At 52.5% G+C, this 23,451-nt stretch overlaps 1 protein-coding gene across 3 annotated transcripts in view; it reads right to left on the minus strand.

Moving 5' to 3' along the window:
• LOC116938425 (sestrin-2-like) overlaps positions 1-23,451 on the minus strand; it is a 67,453-nt gene that overhangs the window by 19,395 nt on the left and 24,607 nt on the right. For 2 of the 3 annotated variants that reach the window (XM_076058437.1, XM_076058436.1), the window contains exons 4-7: positions 21,469-22,767; positions 11,356-11,575; positions 7,673-7,890; positions 663-853 (exon numbers count right to left, since the gene is read on the minus strand). In XM_076058437.1, coding sequence (XP_075914552.1) covers positions 663-853; positions 7,673-7,890; positions 11,356-11,575; positions 21,469-22,767 — 1,928 coding nt within the window. Of the gene's footprint in view, positions 1-662; positions 854-7,672; positions 7,891-11,355; positions 11,576-11,800; positions 12,562-21,468; positions 22,768-23,451 lie in introns of those variants that run through there. The other variant, XM_076058438.1, reaches the window with a different exon arrangement.

Genomic DNA, 23,451 nt, shown 5'->3' on the forward strand with positions numbered 1-23,451 from the left:
ACATGCAGTGGACGTAGTTCCACACACACAGAGTGACACACACACACCACCACCACTCACCACTCACCACCAGCACCACCACTCACCGGATCCCGTACATGCAGTGGACGTAGTTCCAGACACACAGACACACACACACAGTGAGACACACACACACAGAGTGATACACACAGACACACACAGACACACACAGACACTCACCACTCACCACCGCTCACCACCACTCACCACCACTCACCGGATCCCGTACATGCAGTGTACGTAGTTCCACACACACAGAGTGACACACACACAGACACACACACAGACACACACACACACACACTCACCACTCACCACCACTCACCGGATCCCGTACATGCAGTGTACGTAGTTCCAGACACACAGACACACACACACACACAGTGAGACACACACACACAGAGTGATACACACAGACACACACAGACACACACAGACACTCACCACTCACCACCGCTCACCACCGCTCACCAGCACCACTCACCGGATCCCGTACATGCAGTGTACGTAGTTCCACACACACACACACACAGAGTGATACACACACAGACACACACACACCGCTCACCACCACTCACCACCACACACACACACCGCTCACCGCTCACCACCGCTCACCACCACTCACCACCACCACTCACCGGATCCCGTACATGCAGTGTACGTAGTTCCAGACAGAGCGGCGTAGTGAGGAGGTGTCGACGCCGTGGTGCGAGGCGATGGTGTGATAGGTGAGCTGAGTTGCGAGCAGGAACCGCTCGTCCAAGGCCGAGCCCAGGTCCGGGGAGAATCGGCTGACAGCGGAGAAGGCGTGATCCAGCCAAGTAAAGTCCTGGGGGGTGGTGGGTGGGAGTGGGGGGGTGGTGGGTGGGGTGGGTGGGTGGGGGGGTGGGTGGGTGGGGGGGTGAGTGAGTGGGTTAGTGGGTGGGTTAGTGAGTGGGTTAGTGAGAGGGTGAGTGGGTGAGTGGGTGAGTGAGTGGGTGAGTGGGTGGATTAGTGAGTGAGTGAGTAGGTGGGTGGGTGGGTGAGTGAGTGGGTGAGTGAGTGGGTGAGTGGGTGGATTAGTGAGTGAGTGAGTAGGTGGGTGGGTGGGTGGGTGAGTGAGTGGGTGAGTGGGTGGAGGGGTGGGTGGGTGAGTGAGTGGGTGAGTGGGTGGGTGAGTGGGTGGGTGAGAATCGGCTGACAGCGGAGAAGGCGTGATCCAGCCAAGTAAAGTCCTGGGGGGTGGTGGGTGGGAGTGGGGGGGTGGTGGGTGGGTGAGTGGGTGGGTGGGTGGAGGGGTGGGTGGGTGGGTGAGTGAGTGAGTGAGAGGGTGAGTGAGTGAGTAGGTGGGTGGGTGGGTGAGTGAGTGAGTGAGTGGGTGAGTAGGTGGGTGGGTGGGTGAGTGAGTGGGTGAGTGAGTGCGTGGGTGGGTGGGTGGGTGAGTGAGTGGGTGGGTGGGTGGGTGAGTGGGTGAGTGAGTGGGTGAGTGGGTGGGTGGGTGAGTGGGTGGGTGAGTGGGTGGGTGGCTGGGTGAGTGGGTGAGTGAGTGGGTGAGTGAGTGGGTGAGTGAGTGGATTGGGGGGTGGGTTAGTGAGTGAGTGAGTGGGTGGTTGGGTGGGTGAGTGAGTGGGTGAGTAAGTGGGTGGGTGAGTGAGTGAGTGGGTGGGTGAGTGGGTGGGTGGGAGAGTGGGTGGGTGAGTGGGTGAGTGGGTGAGTGAGTGGGTGGGTTAGTGAGTGAGTGGGTTAGTGGGTGGGTGGGAGAATGAGTGAGTGAGTGGGTTAGTGAGTGAGTGGGTGGGTGGGTGGCTGGGTGAGTGGGTGAGTGAGTGGGTGAGTGAGTGGATTGGGGGGTGGGTTAGTGAGTGAGTGAGTGGGTGGTTGGGTGGGTGAGTGAGTGGGTGAGTAAGTGGGTGGGTGAGTGAGTGAGTGGGTGGGTGAGTGGGTGGGTGGGAGAGTGGGTGGGTGAGTGGGAGAGTGGGTGGGTGAGTGGGAGAGTGGGTGGGTGAGTGGGTGAGTGGGTGAGTGAGTGGGTTAGTGGGTGGGTGGGAGAATGAGTGAGTGAGTGGGTTAGTGAGTGAGTGAGTGGGTGGGTGGGTGGCTGGGTGAGTGGGTGAGTGAGTGGGTGAGTGAGTGGATTGGGGGGTGGGTTAGTGAGTGAGTGAGTGGGTGGTTGGGTGGGTGAGTGAGTGGGTGAGTAAGTGGGTGGGTGAGTGAGTGAGTGGGTGGGTGAGTGGGTGGGTGGGAGAGTGGGTGGGTGAGTGGGTGGTTGGGTGGGTGAGTGAGTGAGTGGGTGAGTGAGTGAGTGGGTTAGTGAGTGAGTGAGTGGGTGGTTGGGTGGGTGAGTGAGTGAGTGAGTGGGTGAGTGAGTGGGTGGGTGAGTGAGTGAGTGGGTGGAGGGGTGGGTGGGGGAGTGGGTGGGTGGGTGAGTGGGGGAGTGAGTGGGTGAGTGAGTGGGTGGGTTAGTGAGTGAGTGGGTGGATTAGTGAGTGAGTGAGTGGGTGAGTGAGTGGGTGGGTGAGTGAGTGAGTGGGTGGAGGGGTGGGTGGGGGAGTGGGTGGGTGGGTGAGTGGGTGGAGGGGTGGGTGGGTGGGTGGGTGAGTGGGTGGGTGAGTGAGTGAGTGGGTGAATGAGTGGGTGGGTGAGTGAGTGGGTGGGTTAGTCGGTGAATGAGTGAGTGGGTGGGTGAGTGGGTGGGTGAGTGGGTGAGTGGGTGGGTGAGTGAGTGGGTGGGTGAGTGGGTGAGTGAGTGAGTGGGGCAGTGGGTGGGTGGGTGAGTGGGTGGATGACTGAGTGAGTGAGTGAGTGACTGACTGAGTGAGTGAGTAACTGAGTGACTGACTGAGTGACTGACTGAGTGAGTGAGTGACTGAGTGAGTGACTGACTGAGTGAGTGACTGAGTGAGTGACTGACTGAGTGACTGAGTGAGTGAGTGACTGACTGAGTGACTGACAGAGTGACTGACTGAGACTGACTGACTGACTGACAGACTGAGTGACTAATTGACTGACTGAGTGACTGACTGAGTGACTGACAGTGACTGAGTGACTGACTGAGTGACAGGCTGAGACTGACTGACTGACTGATTGACTGACTGAGTGACTGACTGACTGAGTGACTGATTGACTGACTGACAGAGTGCCTGACTTGACTGAGTGACTGCCTGACTGAGTGACTGACTGAGTTACTGACTGACTGAGTGACTGACTGACTGAGTGACTGACTGACTAACTGACTGACTAACTGAGTGACTGAGTGACTGACTGACTGACTGACTGAGTGACTGACTGAGTGACTGACTGACTGAGTGACTGACTAACTAAGTGACTGACTAAGTGACTGACTGAGTGACTGACTGACTGACTGATTGACTGAGTGACTGACTGACTGACTAACTGACTGACTGAGTGACTGACTAAGTGACTGACTGACTAAGTGACTGACTGAGTGACTGACTAAGTGACTGACTGAGTGACTGACTGAGTGACTGACTGACTGAGTGACTGACTGACTGACTGAGTGACTGACTGACTGACTGAGTGACTGACTGAGTGACTGACTGAGTGACTGACTGACTGAGTGACTGACTGAGTGACTAAGTGACTGACTAAGTGACTGACTGATTGACTGACTGAGTGACTGATTGACTGACTGACTGACTGAGTGACTGACTGACTCACTAACTGACTGACTGAGTGACTGACTGACTGACTCACTGACTGACTGACTGACTCACTAACTGACTGACTCACTAACTAACTGACTGACTGACTTACTGACTAACTAACTGACTGACTGACTGAGTGACTGACTGAGTGACTCACTAACTGAGTGACTGAGTGACTGACTAACTGACTGAGTGACTGACTGACTAACTGACTGACTAAGTGACTAACTGACTGACTGAGTGACTGACTGAGTGAGTGACTAACTGACTGACTGACTGAGTGACTGACTGACTGAATGAGTGACTGAGTGACTGACTCACTGACTAACTAACTGACTGACTGAGTGACTGACTGACTAAGTGACTGACTGACTGAGTGACTGACTGACTAAGTGACTGACTGACTGACTGAGTGACTGAGTGAGTGACTGACTGACTGAGTGACTGACTGAGTGACTGACTGACTGAGTGACTGACTGAGTGACTGACTGAGTGACTGAGTGACTGACTGAGTGACTGAGTGAGTGACTGACTGAGTGACTGACTGACTGACGGAGTGACTGACTGAGTGACTCACTAACTGCGTGACTGAGTGACTGACTAACTGACTGAGTGACTGACTGACTAACTGACTGACTAAGTGACTAACTGACTGACTGAGTGACTGACTGACTGAGTGACTAACTGACTGACTGACTGACTGAGTGACTGAGTGAGTGACTGAGTGACTGACTCACTGACTAACTAACTGACTGACTGAGTGACTGACTGACTAACTAACTGAGTGACTGACTGACTAACTAACTAACTGACTAACTAACTGACTGACTGAGTGACTGAGTGACTGACTGAGTGAGTGACTGACTGAGTGACTGAGTGACTGACTGAGTGAGTGAGTGACTAACTGACTGAGTGAGTGACTGAGTGAGTGACTGAGTGACTGAGTGAGTGACTGAGTGACTGACTCACTGACTAACTAACTGACTGACTGAGTGACTGACTGACTGACTAACTAACTAACTGAGTGACTGACTGACTGACTAAGTGACTGACTGACTGAGTGACTGACTGAGTGACTGACTGACTGACTGAGTGACTGACTGAGTGACTGACTGAGTGACTGAGTGACTGACTGAGTGACTGACTGAGTGACTGACTGACTGACTGAGTGACTGAGTGAGTGACTGAGTGACTGACTCACTGACTAACTAACTGACTGACTGAGTGACTGACTGACTAACTAACTAACTGAGTGACTGACTGACTGACTAAGTGACTGACTGACTGAGTGACTGAATGAGTGACTGACTGACTGAGTGACTGAGTGAGTGACTGAGTGACTGACTCACTGACTAACTAACTGACTGACTGAGTGACTGACTGACTGACTGACTGACTGAGTGACTGAGTGACTGAGTGACTGACTGACTGACTGACTGACTGACTGAGTGACTGACTGAGTGACTGACTGACTGACTGAGTGACTGACTGAGTGACTGACTGAGTGACTGACTGACTGACTGACTGAGTGACTGACTGAGTGACTGACTGAGTGACTGACTGAGTGACTGAGTGAGTGACTGAGTGACTGACTGAGTGACTGACTGACTGAGTGACTGACTGAGTGACTGAGTGACTGACTGAGTGACTGAGTGAGTGACTGACTGAGTGACTGAGTGACTGACTGACTGAGTGACTGACTGAGTGACTGACTGAGTGACTGACTGAGTGACTGAGTGAGTGACTGAGTGACTGACTCACTGACTAACTAACTGACTGACTGAGTGACTGACTGACTAACTAACTAACTGAGTGACTGACTGACTGACTAAGTGACTGACTGACTGAGTGACTGACTGAGTGACTGACTGACTGACTGACTGACTGACTGAGTGACTGACTGAGTGACTGAGTGACTGACTGAGTGACTGACTGACTGAGTGACTGACTGACTGAGTGACTGAGTGAGTGACTGAGTGACTGACTCACTGACTAACTAACTGACTGACTGAGTGACTGACTGACTAACTAACTAACTGAGTGACTGACTGACTGACTAAGTGACTGACTGACTGAGTGACTGAATGAGTGACTGACTGACTGACTGAGTGACTGAGTGAGTGACTGAGTGACTGACTCACTGACTAACTAACTGACTGACTGAGTGACTGACTGACTGACTGAGTGACTGACTGACTGAGTGACTGACTGAGTGACTGAGTGACTGACTGACTGACTGACTGACTGAGTGACTGACTGACTGACTGAGTGACTGACTGAGTGACTGACTGACTGAGTGACTGACTGACTGACTGAGTGACTGACTGACTGACTGAGTGACTGACTGACTAAGTGACTGACTGACTGAGTGACTGACTGACTGACTAAGTGACTGACTGACTGAGTGACTGACTGAGTGACTGACTGACTAAGTGACTGACTGACTGAGTGACTGACTGAGTGACTGACTGAGTGACTGACTGAGTGACTGAGTGACTAAGTGACTAAGTGACTGAGTGACTGACTGAGTGACTGACTGAGTGACTGACTGAGTGACTGACTGACTGAGTGACTGACTGAGTGACTGACTGAGTGACTGACTGACTGAGTGACTGACTGAGTGACTGACTGAGTGACTGACTGACTGACTGAGTGACTGACTGACTGACTGACTGAGTGACTGACTGACTAAGTGACTGACTGACTCACTGACTGACTGAGTGACTGACTGACTGACTCACTGACTAACTAACTAACTGAGTGACTGACTGAGTGACTAACTGACTGACTAACTAACTGACTAACTGACTGACTGAGTGACTGACTGACTGAGTGACTGAGTGACTGACTGACTAACTAACTGACTAACTGACTGACTGAGTGACTGACTGACTGACTGACTGAGTGACTGACTGAGTGAGTGACTGAGTGAGTGACTGAGTGAGTGACTGACTGAGTGAGTGACTGAGTGAGTGACTGACTGAGTGACTGACTGACTGACTGACTGACTGAGTGACTGAGTGACTGACTAACTGACTGAGTGACTGACTGACTAAGTGACTGACTGACTGACTGACTGAGTGACTGAGTGAGTGACTGACTGAGTGACTGAGTGAGTGACTGACTGAGTGACTGACTGAGTGACTGAGTGACTGACTGAGTGACTGAGTGAGTGACTGACTGAGTGACTGAGTGACTGACTGACTGAGTGACTGACTGAGTGACTGAGTAAGTGACTGAGTGAGTGACTGAGTGACTGACTGAGTGACTGACTGAGTGACTAACTGACTGACTGAGTGACTGAGTGAGTGACTGAGTGACTGACTAAGTGACTGACTGAGTGACTGACTGAGTGACTGACTGAGTGACTGACTGACTGACTGACTAACTAACTAACTGACTAACTAACTGACTGACTGACTGAGTGACTGACTGAGTGACTGAGTGAGTGACTGAGTGACTGACTGACTGAGTGACTGACTGACTGACTGACTAAGTGACTGACTGACTGAGTGAGTGACTGAGTGACTGAGTGACTGAGTGACTGACTGAGTGACTGACTGAGTGACTGAGTGAGTGACTGAGTGACTGACTGAGTGACTGACTGAGTGACTGAGTGAGTGACTGAGTGACTGACTGACTGAGTGACTGACTGACTGACTGAGTGACTGACTGACTGAGTGACTGACTGACTGACTGAGTGACTGACTGAGTGACTGACTGAGTGACTGAGTGACTGACTGACTGAGTGACTGACTGAGTGACTGAGTGAGTGACTGAGTGACTGACTGAGTGACTGACTGAGTGACTGACTGAGTGACTAACTGACTGACTGAGTGACTGAGTGAGTGACTGAGTGACTGACTAAGTGACTGACTGAGTGACTGACTGAGTGACTGACTGAGTGACTGACTGACTGACTAACTAACTAACTAACTGACTAACTAACTGACTGACTGACTGAGTGACTGACTGAGTGACTGACTGAGTGACTGAGTGAGTACCTGCGCCCGGAAAGTCGGCGGGAACCGCGTGTGACGGAGGCGGTGACGGTGAGGCGGTGGTGAGGAGGAGGAGGAGGAGGGTGGTGAGGGTGGTGAGGGTGGTGGTGAGGGTGGTGGTGAGGGTGGTGGTGAGGCTCCTTCCTCACCGCACCAATCCTCACCACCCTCAAAGTCCTTGTAGGTGAATGACAGGTCGTCGGTCAGGAGAGAGAAGGCAGCTGTGGCACACGGGGGGAGACAATCACACACAGACACAATCACACACAGACACACACACACATACACACACAATCACACACACACACAATCACACACACACACAATCACACACACAGACACAATCACACACAATCACACACAGACACACACACAGACACACACAGACAGACACACACAATCACACACATACACACACACACAGACACACACAGACACAATCACACAATCACACACCACACATACACACACAATCACACACATACACACACACACCACACATACACTCAATCACACACACACACACACAGACAGACACAATCACACACACACACACAGACACACACAGACACAATCACACAATCACACACCACACATACACACATATACACACACAATCACACACATACACACACACACCACACATACACATACATACACACACACAGACAGACACACACACACACACACAGACACACACACACACATACACACACACACAATCACACACCACATACACACACTCACACACAATCACACACATACACAATCACACAGACACAATCACACACATACACACGTACACACACACACGTACACACACACACAGACAGACACAATCACACACACACAGACACAATCACACACCACACATACACTCAATCACACACATACACAATCACACACATACACTCAATCACACACACACACACACAGACAGACACAATCACACACACACACACAGACACACACAGACACAATCACACACATACACATACACAGACAGACACAATCACACACACACACACGTACACACACACTCACATACACACACACTCACATACACACACACATACACACACACAGACAGACACACAATCACACACACACACCACATACACACACACAGACAATCACACACACACTCACACTCAATCACACACACACACATACACACTCAATCACACAATCACACACACACACACGTACACACTCATACACACACACACACACGTACAGACACACATACATACTCAATCACACACACATACACACACGTACACACACACATACATACACACTCAATCACACACACACGTACACACTCAATCACACACCACATACATACACACATACAATCACACACACATACATACATACACACTCAATCACACACACACGTACACACTCAATCACACACCACATACACACACACATACAATCACACACACACACATACATACACACTCAATCACACACATACACACACACATACACACACACATACATACCCACACGTTCACACGTACACACATACACAATCACACACATACACACACACAATCACACACACACTCACACTCAATCACACACACACACTCAATCACACACACACATACACACACTCAATCACACACATACATACACACACTCAATCACACACATACATACACACTCAATCACACACATACACAATCACACACCACATACACACACGTACACACACACACACGTACACACACATACATACACACTCAATCACACACACACGTACACACACACGTACACACACAGACATACACACACACGTACACACACAGACACACACATACACACATACACACACATATACACACAATCACACGTACACTCACACATACACACACAATCACACGTACACACACATACACACACACATACACACTCAATCACACTCACCAACACATACACACTCAATCACACACACACATATACACAATCACACACATACACTCACACATACACAATCACACACATATACACACACATACACACACACACTCAATCACACACACACACGTACACACACACACTCACACACACACACAGACACACATACACACACTCAATCACACACAATCACACACACTCACACATACACACACATACACACTCAATCACACTCACCAACACACACTCACCAACAAAAAGACAAAGACAAAGATCCCCCGTATAGCCTTGACAGACTGTTGGGGCAAGTGCTGTTAGCGAGCACCTATGAAGGCCGGAACGGTACACGAGGGGGTGGGTGGCCAGCACCACGCCCGACCGCCTTTGTCTCCCTAGTGGCGATGTTTACACACTGCACCAGGTACTCATTTGAGGCTGAGTCGACCTAGGGGAGGCCCGGGACCGGTTCAGATAATCGTCACTGGTGTTGGCCGTGAGCGGGAATCGAACCCGGGTCGCCAGGTTCATAGCGCAGCGTAGCGCTAACCGCTACACTATCGCTCCCCACAATCACACACACACACAGCTACACACACATACACACACTAACTCACACACACACACATACACACTCAATCACCCACACACACACACGTTTACACACACACACACATACACGCTCACCAACACGCTCACCCACACGCACACACACACGCTCACCCACATGCTCACTCACTCACCCACACGCTCACCCACTCACTCACTCACCCACTCACCCACTCACTCACACACCCACTCAACCCACCCACTCACTCACCCACTCACTCACCCACCCACTCAACCCACCCACTCAACCCACCCACTCAACCCACCCACTCAACCCACCCACTCACTCACCCACTCACTCACCCACTCACTCACCCACCCACTCACCCACTCACTCACCCACCCACTCACCCACTCACTCACCCACCCACTCAACCCACCCACTCAACCCACCCACTCAACCCACCCACCCACTCACCCACCCACCCACTCACCCACCCACCCACCCACCCACCCACTCACCCACCCACCCACTCACTCACCCACCCACCCACCCACTCACCCACTCACTCACCCACCCACCCACCCACTCACCCACCCACCCACCCACTCACCCACCCACCCACCCACTCACCCACCCACCCACCCACTCACCCACTCACCCACCCACTCACCCACCCACTCACCCACCCACTCACCCACCCACCCACTCACCCACCCACCCACTCACCCACCCACCCACTCACCCACCCACCCACTCACCCACCCACCCACCCACTCACCCACCCACTCACCCACCCACCCACCCACTCACCCACCCACTCACCCACCCACCCACCCACTCACCCACCCACCCACCCACTCACCCACCCACTCACCCACCCACCCACCCACTCACTCACCCACCCACCCACCCACTCACCCACCCACTCACTCACCCACCCACTCACTCACCCACTCACTCACCCACCCACCCACCCACTCACCCACCCACTCACTCACCCACCCACTCACTCACCCACCCACCCACTCACCCACCCACTCACCCACTCACCCACTCACCCACTCACTCACCCACCCACTCAACCCACCCACCCACTCACCCACCCACCCACCCACTCACTCACTCACCCACCCACCCACCCACTCACCCACTCACCCACCCACTCACCCACTCACCCACCCACTCACACACCCACCCACCCACTCACCATCGGAAAGCGTCTTGATTCTGGTTTTCTGCTTCTCGAACCTCGTGGCCAACTCCTCCACGCTCACCACCCCACCACCACCACCACCACCCACGCTCACCCCACCACCACCACCACCACCACCCACGCTCACCACCCCACCAGCCTGCTGATGCTCCTCACCACCACCACCACCATGAAGATGTCGCATACGCTCCATCAGCGAGCTCACCACGTCCACCTGGAAGCACAGCACACAGAGAGTCCACCAACATCACACAGTCCACCACCAGCACCACCATTACCATCACCACCACCACCACCCTCACCACCACCACGCTCACCACCACCCTCACCACCACCACCACCATCACCACCACCACCCTCACCACCACCACCACCACCACCACCCTCACCACCACCACTCACCACCACCACCACCACCACTCACCACCACCACCCTCACCTGGTTCTCCACCGTCACCGAGCCATCGCCGGTGTCGCCCATCGCCACCGGCGACCGTCCGCCACCGGCGCCGGTGCTGCCGCCGGTGCCGCCGGTGGCGCCGGTGGCGCCGTGCAGCGGCTCCTGCCGGGGGCGGTGGTCCGGCTCGGGGCTCACACCGCTGGCCCAGACGAAGGACGCCAAGGAGTGGACGTGGCTCATGATGACCACGGCGTGAACCAACTCGGCAAGGGACCAGCAGTCCTCACCGGGAAGCAACAGCCGCTGGGAAGATAACCAGGTTAACTAGCAGGTTAACTAGCAGGTTAACTAGCAGGTTAACTAGCAGGTTAACTAGCAGGTTAACTAGCAGGTTAACTAGCAGGTTAACTAGCAGGTTAACAAGGAGTGGACGTGGCTCATGATGACCACGGCGTGAACCAACTCGGCAAGGGACCAGCAGTCCTCGCCGGGAAGCAGCAGCCGCTGGGGCGAGAGGTAACCAGGTTAACTAGCAGGTTAACTAGCAGGTTAACTAGCAGGTTAACTAGCAGGTTAACTAGCAGGTTAACTAGCAGGTTAACTAGCAGGTTAACTAGCAGGTTAACTAGCAGGTTAACTAGGAGTGGACGTGGCTCATGATGACCACGGCGTGAACCAACTCGGCAAGGGACCAGCAGTCCTCGCCGGGAAGCAACAGCCGCTGGGGCGAGAGGTAACCAGGTTAACTAGCAGGTTAACTAGCAGGTTAACTAGCAGGTTAACTAGCAGGTTAACTAGCAGGTTAACTAGCAGGTCAACTAGCAGGTTAACTAGGAGTGGACGTGGCTCATGATGACCACGGCGTGAACCAACTCGGCAAGGGACCAGCAGTCCTCACCGGGAAGCAACAGCCGCTGGGGCGAGAGATAACCAGGTTAACTAGCAGGTTAACTAGCAGGTTAACTAGCAGGTTAACTAGCAGGTTAACTAGCAGGTTAACTAGCAGGTTAACTAGCAGGTTAACAAGGAGTGGACGTGGCTCATGATGACCACGGCGTGAACCAACTCGGCAAGGGACCAGCAGTCCTCACCGGGAAGCAGCAGCCGCTGGGGCGAGAGGTAACCAGGTTAACTAGCAGGTTAACTAGCAGGTTAACTAGCAGGTTAACTAGCAGGTTAACTAGCAGGTTAACTAGCAGGTTAACTAGCAGGTTAACTAGCAGGTAGCCAGGTTAACTAGCAGGTTAACTAGCAGGTTAACTAGCAGGTTAACTAGCAGGTTAACAAGGAGTGGACGTGGCTCATGATGACCACGGCGTGAACCAACTCGGCAAGGGACCAGCAGTCCTCACCGGGAAGCAACAGCCGCTGGGGCGAGAGGTAACCAGGTTAACTAGCAGGTTAACTAGCAGGTTAACTAGCAGGTTAACTAGCAGGTAACCAGGTTAACTAGCAGGTTAACTAGCAGGTTAACTAGCAGGTTAACTAGCAGGTTAACTAGCAGGTTAACAAGGAGTGGACGTGGCTCATGATGACCACGGCGTGAACCAACTCGGCAAGGGACCAGCAGTCTTCGCCGGGAAGCAACAGCCGCTGGGGCGAGAGATAACCAGGTTAACTAGCAGGTTAACTAGCAGGTTAACTAGCAGGTTAACTAGCAGGTTAACTAGCAGGTTAACTAGCAGGTTAACTAGCAGGTTAACTAGCAGGTTAACTAGCAGGTTAACAAGGAGTGGACGTGGCTCATGATGACCACGGCGTGAACCAACTCGGCAAGGGACCAGCAGTCTTCGCCGGGAAGCAACAGCCGCTGGGGCGAGAGGTAACCAGGTTAACTAGCAGGTTAACTAGCAGGTTAACTAGCAGGTTAACTAGCAGGTTAACTAGCAGGTTAACTAGCAGGTTAACTAGCAGGTTAACTAGCAGGTTAACAAGGAGTGGACGTGGCTCATGATGACCACGGCGTGAACCAACTCGGCAAGGGACCAGCAGTCCTCACCGGGAAGCAACAGCCGCTGGGGCGAGAGGTAACCAGGTTAACTAGCAGGTTAACTAGCAGGTTAACTAGCAGGTTAACTAGCAGGTTAACTAGCAGGTTAACTAGGAGTGGACGTGGCTCATGATGACCACGGCGTGAACCAACTCGGCAAGGGACCAGCAGTCCTCGCCGGGAAGCAACAGCCGCTGGGGCGAGAGATAACCAGGTTAACTAGCAGGTTAACTAGCAGGTTAACTAGCAGGTTAACTAGCAGGTTAACTAGCAGGTTAACTAGCAGGTTAACTAGCAGGTTAACTAGCAGGTTAACTAGCAGGTTAACTAGCAGGTTAACTAGGAGTGGACGTGGCTCATGATGACCACGGCGTGAACCAACTCGGCAAGGGACCAGCAGTCCTCACCGGGAAGCAACAGCCGCTGGGGCGAGAGGTAACCAGGTTAACTAGCAGGTTAACTAGCAGGTTAACTAGCAGGTTAACTAGCAGGTTAACTAGCAGGTTAACTAGCAGGTAGCCAGGTTAACTAGCAGGTTAACTAGCAGGTTAACTAGCAGGTTAACTAGCAGGTAGCCAGGTTAACTAGCAGGTTAACTAGCAGGTAGCCAGGTTAACTAGCAGGTTAACTAGCAGGTAGCCAGGTTAACTAGCAGGTTAACTAGCAGGTAACCAGGTTAACTAGCAGGTTAACTAGCAGGTAGCCAGGTTAACTAGCAGGTTAACTAGCAGGTTAACTAGCAGGTTAACTAGCAGGCTAACTAGCAGGTTAACTAGCGGGTAGCCAGGTTAACTAGCAGGTTAACTAGCAGGCTAACTAGCAGGTTAACTAGCAGGTAACCAGGTTAACTAGCAGGTTAACTAGCAGGTTAACTAGCAGGTTAACTAGCAGGTTAACTAGCAGGTTAACTAGCAGGTTAACTAGGCGAGAGATAACCAGGTTAACTAGCAGGTTAACTAGCAGGTCAACTAGCAGGTTAACTAGCAGGTTAACTAGCAGGTTAACTAGCAGGTAACCAGGTTAACTAGCAGGTTAACTAGCAGGTTAACTAGCAGGTTAACTAGCAGGTTAACTAGGCAAGAGATAACCAGGTTAACTAGCAGGTTAACTAGCAGGTCAACTAGCAGGTTAACTAGCAGGTTAACTAGCAGGTTAACTAGCAGGTTAACTAGCAGGTAACCAGGTTAACTAGCAGGTTAACTAGCAGGTTAACTAGGCGAGAGATAACCAGGTTAACTAGCAGGTTAACTAGCAGGTTAACTAGCAGGTTAACTAGCAGGTTAACTAGCAGGTTAACTAGGAGTGGACGTGGCTCATGATGACCACGGCGTGAACCAACTCGGCAAGGGACCAGCAGTCCTCACCGGGAAGCAACAGCCGCTGGGGCGAGAGGTAACCAGGTTAACTAGCAGGTTAACTAGCAGGTTAACTAGCAGGTAACCAGGTTAACTAGCAGGTTAACTAGCAGGTTAACTAGCAGGTAGCCAGGTTAACTAGCAGGTTAACTAGCAGTTTAACTAGCAGGTTAACTAGCAGGTTAACTAGCAGGTAGCCAGGTTAACTAGCAGTTTAACTAGCAGGTTAACTAGCAGGTTAACTAGCAGGTTAACTAGCAGGTTAACTAGCAGGGTAACTAGCAGGTTAACTAGCAGGTAGCCAGGTTAACTAGCAGGTTAACTAGCAGGTTAACTAGCAGGTTAACTAGCAGGTAGCCATGTTAACTAGCAGGTTAACTAGCAGGTTAACTAGTAGGTTAACTAGCAGGTAGCCATGTTAACTAGCAGGTTAACTAGCAGGTTAACTAACAGGTAACCAGGTTAACTAGCAGGTAACCAGGTTAACTAGCAGGTTAACTAGCAGGTAACCAGGCTAACTAGCAGGTAGCCAGGTTAACTAGAAGCTTAACTAGCAGATTAACTAGCAGGTTAACTAGCAGGTAGCCAGGTTAACTAGCAGGTTAACTAGCAGGATAACTAGCAGGTAACCATGTTAACTAGCAGGTTAACTAGAAGGTAACCAGGTTAACTAGCAGGTAACCAGGTTAACTAGGAGGTAACCAGGTTAACTAGCAGGTAGCCAGGTTAACTAGCAGGTAACCAGGTTAACTAGCAAATTAACTAGCAGGAAGCCAGGTGAACTAGCAGGTTAACTAGCAGGTAACCAGGTTAACTAGCAGGTTAACTAGCAGGTAGCCAGGTTAACTAGCAGGTAGCCGGGTTAACTCGCAGGTTAACTAGCAGGTAACCAAGTTAACTAGCAGGTAGCCAGGATAACTAGCAGGTTAACTAGCAGGTTGCCAGGATAACTAGTGGATTAACTGCATCAACTGAAACATTAATCACAATGAGTGTGTAGCTGAGCAGGTAGCTGAGCGTGTAGCTGGGTGTGTAGCTGAGTGTATAGCTGGGTGTGTAGCTGAGTGTGTAGCTGGGTGTGTAGCTGAGTGTATAGCTGGGTGTGTAGCTGTGTGAGTAGCTGGGTGTGTAGCTGGGTGTGTAGCTGAGTGTGTAGCTGAGTGTGTAGCTGAGTGAGTAGCTGAGTGAGTAGCTGGGTGTGTAGCTGAGTGTGTAGCTGGGTGTGTAGCTGGGTGTGTAGCTGGGTGTGTAGCTGGGTGTGTAGCTGGGCGGGTAGCTGAGCAGGTAGCTGGGTGTGTAGCTGGGTGTGTAGCTGAGTGTGTAGCTGGGTGTGTAGCTGGGTGTGTAGCTGAGCGGGTAGCTGAGCGTGTAGCTGAGTGTGTAGCTGAGTGTGTGGCTGGGTGTGTAGCTGAGTGAGTAACTGGGTGTCTAGCTGAGTGGGTAGCTGGGCGTGTAGCTGAGTGTGTAGCTGAGTGTGTAGCTGAGTGTGTAGCTGAGTGTTTAGCTGTGTGTTTAGCTGTGTGTGTAGCTGAGTGTGTAGCTGAGTGTGTAGCTGAGTGTGTAGCTGAGTGTATAGCTGAGTAGTTGAGTGTGTAGCTGGGTGAGTAGCTGAGCGTGTAGCTGAGCGAGTAGCTGAGTGTGTAGCTGAGTGTGTAGCTGAGTGTATAGCTGAGTAGTTGAGTGTGTAGCTGGGCGTGTAGCTGAGTGTGTAGCTGAGTGTGTAGCTGAGTGTGTAGCTGAGTGTGTAGCTGAGTGTTTAGCTGTGTGTTTAGCTGTGTGTGTAGCTGAGTGTGTAGCTGAGTGTGTAGCTGAGTGTGTAGCTGAGTGTGTAGCTGAGTGTATAGCTGAGTAGTTGAGTGTGTAGCTGGGTGAGTAGCTGAGCGTGTAGCTGAGCGAGTAGCTGAGTGAGTAGCTGAGCATGTAGCTGAGTGAGTGTGTAGCTGAGTGTGTAGCTGAGTGTGTAGCTGGGCGTGTAGCTGAGCGGGTAGCTGAGTGTTTAGCTGAGTGTGTAGCTGAGTTTATAGCTGAGTGTATAGCTGAGTAGTTGAGTGTGTAGCTAGCTGAGTAGCTGAGTGTATAGCTGAGTAGTTGAGTGTGTAGCTGCACGAGTAGCTGAGTGTGTAGCTGAGCAGGTAGCTGAGTGTGTAGCTGGGCGTGTAGCTGAGTAGCTGTGTGTGTAGCTGAGTAGCTGAGTTTGTAGCTGGGTGTGTAGCCGAGTAGCTGAGTGTATAGCTGAGTAGCTGTGTGTGTAGCTGGGTGTGTAGCTGAGCGTGTAGCTGGGTGTGTAGCTGAGTGAGTAGCTGAGTGTGTGGCTGGGTGTGTAGCTGAGTGTATAGCTGGGTGTGTAGCTGTGTGAGTAGCTGGGTGTGTAGCTGAGTGTGTAGCTGAGTGTGTAGCTGTGTGTGTGTAGCTGAGCGTGTAGCTGAGCGTGTAGCTGAGCGTGTAGCTGAGTGAGTAGCTGAGCGGGTAGCTGAGTGTGTAGCTGAGTGAGTAGCTGAGTGTGTAGCTGAGCGTGTAGCTGAGCGTGTAGCTGAGTGTGTAGCTGAGTGTGTGGCTGGGTGTGTAGCTGAGTGAGTAACTGGGTGTCTAGCTGAGTGGGTAGCTGGGCGTGTAGCTGAGTGTGTAGCTGAGTGTGTAGCTGAGTGTGTAGCTGAGTGTGTAGCTGAGTGTTTAGCTGTGCGTGTAGCTGAGTGTGTAGCTGAGTGTGTAGCTGAGTGTGTAGCTGAGTGTATAGCTGAGTAGTTGAGTGTGTAGCTGGGTGAGTAGCTGAGCGTGTAGCTGAGCGAGTAGCTGAGTGTGTAGCTGAGTGTGTAGCTGGGTGTGTAGGTGAGTGTATAGCGGAGTAGCTGAGCGGGTAGCTGAGTGTGTAGCTGAGTGTGTAGCTGAGTTTATAGCTGGGTGTGTAGCTGAGCGTGTAGCTGAGCGGGTAGCTGAGTGTGTAGCTGAGTTTATAGCTGGGTGTGTAGCTGAGCGTGTAGCTGAGCGTGTAGCTGAGTGAGTAGCTGAGTGTGTAGCTGGGTGTATAGCTGAGCGTGTAGCTGAGTGAGTAGCTGAGTAGCTGTGTGTGTAGCTGAGTAGCTGAGTTTGAAGCTGAGTAGCTGTGTGTGTAGCTGCGCGAGTAGCTGAGCGTGTAGCTGAGTGTGTAGCTGGGTGTGTAGGTGAGTGTATAGCTGAGTAGCTGAGCGGGTAGCTGAGTGTGTAGCTGAGTGTGTAGCTGAGTGTGTAGCTGAGTTTATAGCTGGGTGTGTAGCTGAGCGTGTAGCTGAGTGTGTAGCTGAGTGTGTAGCTGAGTTTATAGCTGGGTGTGTAGCTGAGCGTGTAGCTGAGCGGGTAGCTGAGTGTGTAGCTGAGTTTATAGCTGGGTGTGTAGCTGAGCGTGTAGCTGAGCGTGTAGCTGAGTGAGTAGCTGAGTGTGTAGCTGGGTGTATAGCTGAGCGTGTAGCTGAGTGAGTAGCTGAGTAGCTGTGTGTGTAGCTGAGTAGCTGAGTTTGAAGCTGAGTAGCTGTGTGTGTAGCTGCGCGAGTAGCTGAGCGTGTAGCTGAGTGTGTAGCTGGGTGTGTAGGTGAGTGTATAGCTGAGTAGCTGAGCGGGTAGCTGAGTGTGTAGCTGAGTTTATAGCTGGGTGTGTAGCTGAGCGTGTAGCTGAGCGGGTAGCTGAGTGTGTAGCTGAGTTTATAGCTGGGTGTGTAGCTGAGCGAGTAGTTGAGTGTGTAGCTGAGTGTGTAGCTGAGCGTGTAGCTGAGTGTGTAGCTGAGTGTGTAGCTGAGCGGGTAGCTGAGCGTGTAGCTGAGTTTATAGCTGGGTGTGTATCTGAGTTTATAGCTGAGTTTATAGCTGGGTGTATAGCTGAGTAGCTGAGTGTGTAGCTGAGCGAGTAGCTGAGTGTGTAGCTGAGTTTATAGCTGGGTGTGTAGCTGAGCGTGTAGCTGAGCGGGTAGCTGAGTGTGTAGCTGAGTGTGTAGCTGGGTGTGTAGCTGAGTGTGTAGCTGAGCGTGTAGCTGAGCGGGTAGCTGAGTGTGTAGCTGAGCTTATAGCTGTGTGTGTAGCTGAGCGGGTAGCTGAGTGAGTAGTTGAGCGTGTAGCTGAGCGTGTAGCTGAGCGTGTAGCTGAGCGTGTAGCTGAGCGTGTAGCTGAGTGTGTAGCTGGGTGTGTAGCTGGGTGTGTAGCTGAGTAGCTGAGTGTGTAGCTGAGTGTGTAGCTGAGCGTGTAGCTGAGTGTGTAGCTGGGTGTGTAGCTGAGTGTGTAGCTGAGTGTGTAGCTGGGTGTGTAGCTGAGTGTGTAGCCGAGTGTGTAGCTGAGCGTGTAGCTGGGCGTGTAGCTGAGTGTATAGCTGAGTAGTTGAGCGTGTAGCTGAGCGTGTAGCTGAGTGAGTAGCTGGGCGTGTAGCTGAGTGTTTAGCTGAGTAGTTGAGTGTGTAGCTGGGTGAGTAGCTGAGCGTGTAGCTGTGTGAGTAGCTGGGTGTGTAGCCGAGTGTGTAGCTGAGCGTGTAGCTGGGCGTGTAGCTGAGTGTATAGCTGAGTAGTTGAGCGTGTAGCTGAGCGTGTAGCTGAGTGAGTAGCTGAGTGTGTAGCTGAGTGTGTAGCTGAGTAGTTGAGTGTGTAGCTGGGTGAGTAGCTGAGCGTGTAGCTGAGCGAGTAGCTGAGTGTGTAGCTGAGTGTGTAGCTGAGTAGTTGAGTGTGTAGCTGGGCGTGTAGCTGAGTGTGTAGCTGAGTGAGTAGCTGAGTGTGTAGCTGAGTAGCTGAGCGTGTAGCTGAGTTTATAGCCGAGTGTATAGCTGAGTAGCTGAGCGTGTAGCTGGGTGTGTAGCTGAGTGTATAGCTGAGTAGCTGAGCGGGTAGCTGAGTGTGTAGCTGGGCATGTAGCTGAGTAGCTGAGTGGGTAGCTGAGCGAGTAGCTGAGTGGGTAGCTGAGTGTGTAGCTGAGTGTGTAGCTGGGTGTATAGCTGAGTAGCTGAGTGGGTAGCTGAGCGAGTAGCTGAGTGGGTAGCTGAGCGTGTAGCTGAGTGTATAGCTGAGCTTGTAGCTGAGTGTATAGCTGAGTAGCTGAGTAGCTGGGTGTGTAGCTGAGTAGTTGAGTGTCTAGCTGGGTGTCTAGCTGAGCGTGTAGCTGAGTAGCTGAGCGTGTAGCTGAGTGTGTAGCTGAGCGTGTAGCTGAGCGTGTAGCTGAGTGTGTAGCTGGGTGTATAGCTGAGTAGCTGAGTGGGTAGCTGAGCGAGTAGCTGAGTGGGTAGCTGAGCGTGTAGCTGAGTGTATAGCTGAGTAGCTGGGTGTGTAGCTGAGTGTGTAGCTGGGCGTGTAGCTGAGTAGCTGAGTGTGTAGCTGGGTGTATAGCTGAGTAGCTGAGTGGGTAGCTGAGCGAGTAGCTGAGTGGGTAGCTGAGCGAGTAGCTGAGTGTGTAGCTGAGTGAGTAGCTGAGTGTGTAGCTGAGTAGCTGAGCGTGTAGCTGAGTTTATAGCCGAGTGTATAGCTGAGTAGCTGAGCGTGTAGCTGGGTGTGTAGCTGAGTGTATAGCTGAGTAGCTGAGCGGGTAGCTGAGTGTGTAGCTGGGCGTGTAGCTGAGTAGCTGAGTGTGTAGCTGGGTGTATAGCTGAGTAGCTGAGTGGGTAGCTGAGCGAGTAGCTGAGTGGGTAGCTGAGTGTGTAGCTGGGTGTGTAGCTGAGTGTGTAGCTGGGTGTGTAGCTGAGCGAGTAGCTGAGTGGGTAGCTGAGTGTGTAGCTGGGTGTGTAGCTGAGTGTGTAGCTGAGTGGGTAGCTGAGCGAGTAGCTGAGTGGGTAGCTGAGTGTGTAGCTGGGTGTGTAGCTGAGTGTGTAGCTGAGTAGTTGAGTGTGTAGCTGGGCGTGTAGCTGAGTGTGTAGCTGGGTGTGTAGCTGGGTGTATAGCTGAGTAGCTGAGTGGGTAGCTGAGCGAGTAGCTGAGTGGGTAGCTGAGTGAGTAGCTGAGTGAGTAGCTGAGTGTATAGCTGAGTAGCTGGGTGTGTAGCTGAGTGGGTAGCTGAGTGAGTAGCTGGGTGTGTAGCTGAGTGTGTAGCTGAGTGAGTAGCTGAGTAGCTGAGTGGGTAGCTGAGTGAGTAGCTGGGTGTGTAGCTGAGTGTGTAGCTGAGTGAGTAGCTGAGTAGCTGAGTGTGTAGCTGAGTGTGTAGCTGAGTGTATAGCTGAGTAGCTGGGTGTGTAGCTGTGTAGCTGGGCGTGTAGCTGAGTGTGTAGCTGAGTGAGTAGCTGAGTGAGTAGCTGAGTGGGTAGCTGGGTGTGTAGCTGAGTGGGTAGATGGGCGTGTAGCTGGGCGTGTAGCTGAGTGGGTAGCTGAGTGAGTAGCTGAGTGAGTAGCTGAGTGTGTAGCTGAGTGAGTAGCTGATTGCTGCTCTACCTGTATGTGTCTGGCCGTGAGCAGCCAGGGGCGGTGTGCCAGGATTTTGTTGATGGCTCCCAGCTTGCGAAGTTTCAGAGGCGCACAGTGAACTCCTCTAAGCCAGTGTGCTTCACCAACACCACCACAACCACCACCACCACCACAACCACCACCACCACCACCACAACCAGAGCCACTACCACCACAGCCACAGTCACCACAACCACCACCACAGCCACCACCACAGCCACTACCACAGCCATCACTACCACCACCACCACTACCACCACCACAACCACCACAACCACCACCACCACAACCACAACCACCACCAACACCACCACCACAACCACCACCACCACCACCACAACCACCACCACCACAACCACCACCACCACCACCACAACCACCACCACAACCACCACCACCACCACCACAGCCACCACCACAGCCACTACCACAACCACCACCACCACCACCACAACCACCACCACCACAACCACCACCACCACCACCACAGCCACCACCACAGCCACTACCACAACCACCACCACCACCACCACAACCACAGCCACTACCACCACAGCCACAGTCACCACAACCACAACCACCACCAGAGCCACCACCACCACCACCACCACAACCACCACCACCACCACAACCACCACCACCACCACAACCACCACCACCACCACAACCACCACCACCACCACAACCAGAGCCACTACCACCACCACCACCACCACAACCACCACCACCACCACAACCACCACCACCACCACAACCAGAGCCACTACCACCACCACCACAACCACCACCACCACCACAACCACCACCACCACCACAATCAGAGCCACCACAGCCACAGCCACTACCACAACCACCACCAGAGCCACTACCACAGCCACCACCACTACCACAGCCACCACCACAGCCACCACAGCCACCACCAGAGCCACCACCACCACAGCCATCACCACCACAACCACCACCACAGCCACCACCACAGCCACCACCACAGCCATCACAACCATCACCACCACAGCCACCACCACAGCCATCACAACCACCACAGCCACCACCACAGCCATCACAGTCATCACCACCACCACCACAGCCACCACCACAATCACCACCACAGCCATCACCACCACCACAACCACAGTCACCACCACAGCCACCACCACCACCACCACGCTGTGTGGTGGTTGTTGTGGTTGTGGTTGTTGTTGTTGTTGTGCCACGTGCATGAACTGCGGCCAGCAGCTCCTCAGAGTGCAGACGAACCAAATACACACAGCGGTGACGCGCAGCTGCCTACACACACACACAGACACACAGTGAGACACACAGTGACACACACAGTGAGACACACAGTGACACACACAGTGAGACACACAGTGACACAGTCATACACACACACACACACACAGCGGTGACGTGCAGCTGCCTACACACACACACAGTGAGACATACACACAGTGACACACACAGTCATACACACAGTGAGACACACACACAGTGACACACACAGTGAGACACACAGTGAGACACACAGTGAGACACACACAGCGGTGACGTGCAGCTGCCTACACTCACAGTGACACAGTCATACACACAGTGACACACACACACAGTGACACACACACACACACAGTGACACACACAGTGACACACACACAGTGACACACACAGTGAGACACACACAGCGGTGACGTGCAGCTGCCTACACTCACAGTGACACAGTCATACACACAGTGACACACACACACAGTGACACACACACAGTGACACACACACAGTGACACACACACAGTGACACACACACACAGTGAGACACACAGTCATACACACAGTGAGACAGTGAGACACACACACAGTGACACACATACACACAGTGACACACACACAGTGACACACACACAGTGACACACACACAGTGACACACACAGTGACACACACACAGTGACACACACACAGTGACACACACACAGTGACACA

This window comes from Petromyzon marinus (assembly GCF_048934315.1).
Source record: "Petromyzon marinus isolate PM22_M1 ecotype Great Lakes invasive population chromosome 73 unlocalized genomic scaffold, UKy_Petmar_22M1.pri1.0 chr73_unloc.6, whole genome shotgun sequence".
Classification (NCBI taxonomy): Eukaryota; Metazoa; Chordata; class Hyperoartia; order Petromyzontiformes; family Petromyzontidae; genus Petromyzon; species Petromyzon marinus.